The following is a 7,255-nucleotide window of genomic DNA, read 5'->3' as shown; positions in this document are numbered from 1 at the left end:
CTTAACTCAGTGTGAACCTGTTCCCTTGCAAGGGCCCACACAGCCCTACCACCCCACCCCAGCCCAAGGACCCCACAGAGCCTAACTTCCCCCCCAGCCACAGGCTCATGCTGTGGGTTCTTAGTCTTTATTATCCAGCCCAAGGGTCCGCCTGCCGTCCTACCCCAGCCACAGGTCCGTGCGTGGGTACTTTATTGCCCAGTCTGGTCCAGGACAGCAGGGCCTGCATGGCCTCAGCGCTCCTGCTTGAGCATGCTGCAGACCTGCTCCAGCACATGGCACATGCCCTGATCCTTTGGGGTCCTGCTGGCCAAGGACATCTGCAACAGCAGGAGTGGGGTCAGGCTCTGCCCTGGACAGGTATCCCCTACCCCCTAGTAAGGCCCAGGGTGAATGGGTACAGCACCCGATAGGCCTGGGCTACCAAGACTTTGGTTCTGTAAGAAATTTCTTTGGTTAGGATTTGGAAGCAGGGTCTTGACTCTGTAGCCCAGGCCAACCTAGAAAAAGACACCCCCCCCCCACACACACACACATGTACATGCCTTTGGGTGCTGGTTGACAGTGTGTGCCCCACTGAGCCTCACAATCTGAGCGACATACAGTGCAGAGCACCTTCCTGGGTGAACTCCACACAAAAGGGGGGGGACCTCAGGCCACATGCAGGAGTCAGTAGTTGGCAAGAGGGTTTACCTGGCCACCCAGATCCTGTGACCTCCCTTCCCCTAGTCTCTGGGGAAGTCTTGTTGAGACTCTGGGAAGTGGTTTGTGCTCCCGACAGGACCCAGGCTGCAGGGTTGCACAGTCTCACCTTGAGCTTGTCCAGGTAGGTATGCTCTGGGCTCCAGGCCTCTTGGAACCTCACGAGGTCAGGAGCGCCCTTGTAGAACTCCGCCAGCAGCACCTACAGGGCAAGGGCAACACATCTGGCCTGTCCATTCTTGGCTATGCAGCTCCCTCAGTTGCCAGGAGGGGCTAGGTTCCATGTCACCACAGTGCAGGCTCCTCCCAAGAAGTCACATCCATGATCCCTCAGGGATGACAAAGTCGTTAAAAAATAAGCCACACGCAGGTGTGCTGCAGGCACACCTGTCATCTCAGCACTGAGAAAGCTGAAAGAATGATCGTAAGCTTGGGCTACATAGGAAGGCCATATCTCAAGTAAAACAAGTGGCCCACAGCCACAGAAAGATGGCTCACCATCTCTTGAAGGACATCACTGGTCAGGAAGCTGTCCTGGACATACGCCATCTCTACGTCCATAGGGATGCCATAATCACTGGGCCTTTGCTGCTAGGAGGAGTGGGACCAGTCAGAGAGGCCTTGCCTGTGCCAGGGGCGTCTAGGGTCTGAAGTTAAGGGATGTGGGAAGCCAGGGCGTTACCCAGAAGGGCGTAAGAGTAGCCACTGAAATACTACTGAAGCATAGCTGCTCAATACAGCCCCGAACTGGATTCCCTGCCTAAGACACAGCACATTCTCCAGCCCCCAAACATCTGCCCAGATTCGACCCTGCTGTACCCACTCACATCCACACCCCTCAATTTGTCGTCTTCCAGCTTACCCACCTCTGGGGGAGGCATCACCCAGAAAGGGCAGATCTTGGACTCAGGGCCTGGGTTGCCAGAATAGTAGGGGGCTGTGGGGACAAAGACAGGTTGAGGCTGGGGACCCAGTGGTCCTGGCAGGGTGAATCCCCCAACCTGGTGCCCAGCTGGGGCCTCACAGCACAGCAGGGCCAGGCAAGGCTGGAAGCCATTACTGGAGCCTTGCAGTCTCAGCTGGTACTCCATCTGTGCGTCGATGTCCTGCAGGGAGGGCACTGCGGGGCTGTGTGGGTGACTGTGGTACCAACCCACCAGGGACAGGCCTCGAAGGAACAGCACCTGGTGGATCTGGAGGCAGAGAAGCTAGGGTTGGGGGTGGGGACCACCCCGAGTCTCACACAAAGGCAGTTAAGTGCCCTCCCCCCCCAGGAGAGACAGCTCAGTGAGTAAGAGTGGTGGCTGCATTTGCAGGGGACCACAGTTCAATTCCCAGCACAGGCTGCTCACAAACCCTGTAACTCTGGTTCCAAGAATCAGATGCCCTCTTCTGGCCTCACTACATACACACACTTTTTTTTTCTTGGTTTTTCCAGACATGGTCTCTCTGTAGCTTTGGAGCCTGTCCTGAAACTAGCTCTTGTAGACCAGGTTGGCCTCGAACTCACAGAGATCCTCCTGCCTCTGCCTCCCGGGTGCTGAGATTAAAGGCGTGTGCCACCACCACCCGGCTTTTGTTTTTTTCTAATTTAAATAGTGCATCTAGCTGGCTGGGTGGTGGTGATTGCACACCTTTAATCCCAGCACTCACTCGGGAGGCAGAAGCAAGCTAATCTCTGAGTTCGAGGCCAGCCTATTCTACAGAGCAAATTGCAGGACAGCCTGTGCTGGGAATTGAACCTTGTCTCAAAAACAAGAAAAAAAAATTCCATTTAAACATAGCAACAGACCTATCCTCCCAGTACTCAAAAGGTACAGCAGGAGGATGCCTCAGTCTAGACCAGCCTGGGCTACACAGCAAAAGCCCTTGTCATGTAAAGCACCAAGCCAGCATTTCCACCTCATACGTGGGCACCCACACTCCCATATTTGCAGAGCATGGCCACTGTCCTTGGCCACCAGACAACTAGCCCCCTCCCAACAAGCCCTCACCTCCTCTTCAACAGTGGCCGCCGTATCAGTGTCCCCCAGCCGACTCCTGCAGGGGAAGGCTCTCAGCACGGTCAGCACTGTGGGGTACCGAACAAGAAGCCGTCAGTCCTGCCCCAGGCGTGCCCTCATCCGCCCCGTCCGAGTACGCACTCTGATTGTTGATGTCCCAGCGACCACCAAGGTAGCCCACGACCTCACTCCGAGTCAGGTGACAGTGGAAGTCCTGGGGAAGAAGGGGGAGAACAGACTGCACTTCCTGTGTCAGTGTAAGAGCCAGCTCAGCTCTTAGCGAGCACCTACCACTATGCTAGGGAAGTCACTGCCTGATGAGCGTGCAGTGCCTGCACCTAGCGTGTGAAAGGCACTGGTGTCCGTTCCCAGCACCAAAGGGAAAAGAAGCTCCGATCACTTTCTAATAGCAAGTACTGAAGGAGTACCTGTTGTATATCATATCCCCGACTCCTCCCGTGCCCCCACCCAGGCCGGCGAGGTCCTTCTCCCCTGACATGGAGGATGACCAGGCAAAGTGACTTTGGTCACTTACCAAGAGGAACAGCACGTTACTGGAAACGGCCACGTTGAATGGCTGGAACTTGTTGATGGCAGCAAAGGATGTGACTTCTACCAGAGTGTGGGGGTTCCTGGAGTGGTGGAAAGGGTGCCAGGGCTTCAAGAACTCAGGCTCTTCCCAACCCTATCGCCTCCTGAGGCCCTGCTAGATCCTTGCCTCTGTGACCAAACCAACCAAAGGCACCAGGGAAGCCAGGACCAGGGCAGCGGGGGCAACTGACCTGGCAGAGTCACGACTGCCCAGCATGCAGTAACGCACTGGCACCTGGACCTTGTCCACACGCTTGCCCAGGGTTGTGGCCTCTGGGGAGAGGGATGAGAGAGAAGTCAGTGTGAACACCCTTCCCCCCCCCCCCCCCCCCCCCCCCCCCCCCCCCCGCTTCTGTTCTCTTTGCAAAGAAGCAAGGATACCCAAGAAATAAGAGGAAGTGGGGCCAGCAAGATGGCTCAGTGGGTCTTACAACCAGGCCTGATGACCTAGGTTTGATCACCAGAACCCACATGGTAGAAGGGACCCAAGTCCTGAAAGGTGTCCTCTAACACATACCCTTGACCCCAGCTCTCAGGAAGCAGACATCTCTGTGAGTTCCAGGCCAGCCAAGCAGAGTGAAACCAGGCCTAAGAAACATCAAAGCCAGCTTCCGGCATCACAGTCCGCGCCTCTCTGGCCCCTCACCTGGCTCAGAAACCTTCCCAGGCGGTCTGCGGCCTTTGTCCTCTGCTGAGACCCCCGCCAGCACATCTTCTTCGTCCTCCTCCAGTAGCAGCTCCTCCTCCTCCCCTTCACTGGTGGGACTCTGGTGGAGTGGAGGTAGAGCGGCAGTAAGATAGGGGAGCGCCTCATCATACTCTCTGGAGCCCAGGCCTGAGCGCGAGATGTCATTGCCTTGAGTGACCACCAGAGGGTGATGGTGAGCAGATGTGCCCAAGGCGCAGCTCCCTCTGCCCGTAGCACTTCATGGCTCCCACCCCCTTTAGGGTCAAAGTTGAAGTCCTTCCTCCAGCTGAGGAGGCCCTGCTGGCCCTGTCTGTCCTTCCCTGCCTCCCTCCTTCCTTGCGCTTTCTGCTTCAGCCTCTCAAGCCACCTTTCTGCAACACGCAAGGCCTACCTCAGGGCCTTTGCACACCTCCTCCCGCAATGCACCACAGGTAAAGGCTTGTAGTCACCTCATCAGCAGCAGCTACTGGCATATGCAGCTGGTGTCGGCGGAGCCAGGTAGCCTTGTACTTGTCAAGTTTCTGGCCCTTGTACTTGACCGACGCCCAGCCACAGCCGGACTTCTTGGCCGGGTTGACGAGCTTCTTACAGTGTGTCGCCCAGGCGCTGGGTGAGTTGAAGACTTGTCCAGTTTCCTGCCACAGGATCCTGCCATCCGGCTGCAGGTCCCCAATGAACTTCCTGCCCTGCAGGGACAGAGAAGGCTGGGACACGCCCACTCCCAGAGATTCCTGACTCTATGCTCCCTGAGGCTTGGCGTCCATGTTCTTCTAGGGCTCACAAGAGGCATTTTCCTAGAAACGCCATCTGTCACACCAGTACCGCATCCCGGCACTCAACACCCAGCTTTGAACTTAAACAGCAGCCAGACCTGACATAGCAAGGCACGACTGTCAGCCCAGATACTGGGGAGGCTGAAAGACCACAAGTACAAAGCCTTCCAGGAACACTTTATAATACACTTCTACTCAGAAGTAGAACCCCTACCTAGAATCCCCTAATGATGGACTAGGGGCGTGGTCAGAGGGTGGAGCTCCCACCTAGAATCCCTGAGTGAAGGGCGGGGGGCGTGGCTCAGGTTTCATTTTTGGCACCACAAAGAAAGTTTTTAGCGTGATCGTTTTAAACAGTACTCATAGAGGGCCTGGGAAGGAAGACCTCATTTTACTGATGGGGAAGCTGCTATCACACAATTGGTTATTCACACACCCAGATGGCTGTGGTTACGGTTACGGCATTGTTAGAATCAGGCTCTGGGCTTCAGTTTCCCCTTACGCATGAGCAGTGGAGGACATGAACGGTCTCTGAGGGTCGCTCACCAGGTAGTAGATAGATAGCACCCCTTCGCCGGGCTCCAGCAGTTCGTCTTTGAGCAGCACCCGCAGTGTGACCGCGCGCCTCGTAAGCGCGCCCCCCAGGCTCAGCCCAGGCCCAACCGTGCTGCCTCCAATGCCACTGAGGCTGCCGCTGCGCGCTCCGCTCCCCGCCCCGCGCTCGGGGTCCTCGGCCTCCGCGTCGTCCTCATCCTCTTCCGGCGCTTCATCGGCCACGGCCACAGGGGACAGAGGCTCGGGAGCTGCAACGAGACAGCGACGGGCTGCAGAGATCGCACCCCTCTGACCTGTCCCCGCCCGCACAGAGCGTCCTACCTGCCATGGCTGCCCTGTCTCGGCACAACCTCCTCCGGGTAACCGGGCTCCGCCCCGCGCGGAGACGCCGCAGCCCATTGGTCACCGGGGGCGGAGAGGTTTGGCCCACTGAGGGGTGGAGGAGACACCAAGCCCCTGGTTTGTGCTCCGGTTGGAGCTGGAGGGCTCCGGGGCTGTTGGAAAAACTGAGGCGGGAGGTTGTGGGAGATCTGGACGAGGGACTCAGACCCAGGACACTGCCTTCAGGGGCTAAAGAGGCCACCAACTACCAGGTTGCAACCTTGAGCCCTGGGCGCAGTAGCGGTTCAGTTTACTAGAAAGAAATGGGAATCTGAGGTCTCCAGCCTGCCCTCGCGCAGGAGAGGAAATGCGGGGAAACTGAGACCCGATGGTGCTGGTGACCTGGCGAAAAAACTGACACTCAGGACCCCCACATTTAGGGGACTACATGCCCCACCTGAGGCCGCCGCCTGCTGGGTTGCATCTCGGGGCTAGGGCGCACCCGCCTCTACGCAGCGATGAGGGAAACTGAGACCCGCGGCCAGCGCGCTAGATAGGCTCGGCGCCCTTGGTGATTGGGAGCTGGGGAGAATCAGCTTTGTAAGAAATGTAGGGCCGCGATGAGAAGGCTCGCTGCAGGTGGATCGAAAGTCCTGGGTCAGGCTCTGCTTCAGCATCTATAGTGTTAACTCAGCAATTTACAGCCGTCACGTCATCCAATCACCAGGTGGCCCCAGCATCCAATTAACTACAAGGAATGGTTTCCATCCAGCCAATCGGCGCCTAGGTGGAGTCAGGGGCGGGAAGGGGCGGGTTCTGCTGACCTCGCGCGCGAGACCCAAAGCCTTTGTTCCCCTCCGGTCAGAAACCTTTGCCCCCAACCCCGGGAGGTCTGAAAATCTGGGAAGGGGACCAAGCAGAGTGGCAGGTGGGATTGTTGTCCCACTGGGGAAAGAGAGCACAGGACGCTCTGGAAGGATCTAAGGAAAGAGAATCCTTCTTTCCCCTAGCCGGATCACCAGACTCCAGCTCCGCAGAGACCAGGCTAGCCTCGGTTCACCTCCCCCTCACTGTGCTCAATAAGCAGGTCTAAGCACCTCCTGGCAGGCAAAGACTTGAGTGAGGGAGGGTCCATGTCTGGACATTGGCCGTCTTCATGGGACACCATGCACTTCATCCTCATTCCGTGTATCGTCTACCCAGCCTGGTCCTGGAGGGATCTTTCTATACCGGAACTACATCCTCACCACAACAGCCCATGGCTCCCTAGTCATTTTTCTTTTCCTTCCTCTATTCTTTCAAGTTCTGAGATAGGATCTCATAACTGGCCTCGAACTCAGTATGTAGCCCAGGTTAGCCTCACACTTGCAGCAATCCTCCTGCCTCAGCCTCCCTTGTGCTGAAATCACAGGTTTGCATTGCCACACCCGGCTCCCCTGTGGCCTTAGACAATTTGAAGCAACCACTGTGTCTTGACAATGTACGAAAAAGTCCTCTAAAGATAACAGTGGACAGTTGGACAGATAAAGGAACGCCACGCTGCCCATAGCAACTATCTATGGTCCTCATCGCTACCCTTTATTACCCGTGTAAAGTCCAGGTGCTAGGGCCAAGGACTGCGG

The 7,255-nt window shown here is 56.9% G+C and overlaps 1 protein-coding gene across 5 annotated transcripts; it reads right to left on the bottom strand.

Moving 5' to 3' along the window:
• Window positions 1-98: 98 nt before the first annotated feature.
• On the bottom strand, window positions 99-6,285 carry Mpnd (MPN domain containing). 5 transcript variants are annotated; one of them, XM_050125212.1, is made up of 13 exons: window positions 5,634-6,285; window positions 5,304-5,581; window positions 4,434-4,670; window positions 3,943-4,063; window positions 3,488-3,569; window positions 3,241-3,337; window positions 2,847-2,919; window positions 2,697-2,773; window positions 1,763-1,895; window positions 1,569-1,639; window positions 1,201-1,293; window positions 812-904; window positions 99-320 (listed from the first exon to the last, which is right to left on the bottom strand). In XM_050125212.1, exons 1-13 carry the CDS (start codon window positions 5,638-5,640, stop codon window positions 234-236), a joined length of 1,449 nt encoding a protein of 482 aa, XP_049981169.1. In that variant the 5' UTR covers window positions 5,641-6,285; the 3' UTR covers window positions 99-233. The 5 variants fall into 5 exon arrangements, with proteins under 5 accessions (XP_049981169.1, XP_049981168.1, XP_049981171.1 ...); XM_050125211.1 differs by having other exon boundaries at window positions 1,727-1,895; window positions 5,304-5,560; window positions 5,634-6,279; XM_050125214.1 differs by having other exon boundaries at window positions 1,727-1,895; window positions 5,634-5,895.
• Between the last annotated feature and the right edge of the window lie 970 nt (window positions 6,286-7,255).

This window comes from Alexandromys fortis, unplaced genomic scaffold (genome assembly GCF_014885135.2).
Source record: "Alexandromys fortis isolate MF-2015 unplaced genomic scaffold, M_Fortis_MF-2015_v1.1 scaffold_243, whole genome shotgun sequence".
Lineage (NCBI taxonomy): Eukaryota > Metazoa > Chordata > Mammalia > Rodentia > Cricetidae > Alexandromys > Alexandromys fortis.
The sequence above is the reverse complement of the archived record's forward strand: the minus strand, read 5'-3'. Positions and strand labels throughout refer to the sequence as shown.

Coding starts and splice junctions, on each gene's coding strand:
- Mpnd (XM_050125214.1), bottom strand. Junction 4,064..4,433: donor CAGTAGCTGCTGCTGATGAG/GTGACTACAAGC, acceptor CCACTCCACCAG/AGTCCCACCAGTGAAGGGGA. Junction 1,294..1,568: donor GGGTGATGCCTCCCCCAGAG/GTGGGTAAGCTG, acceptor CACTCCTCCTAG/CAGCAAAGGCCCAGTGATTA.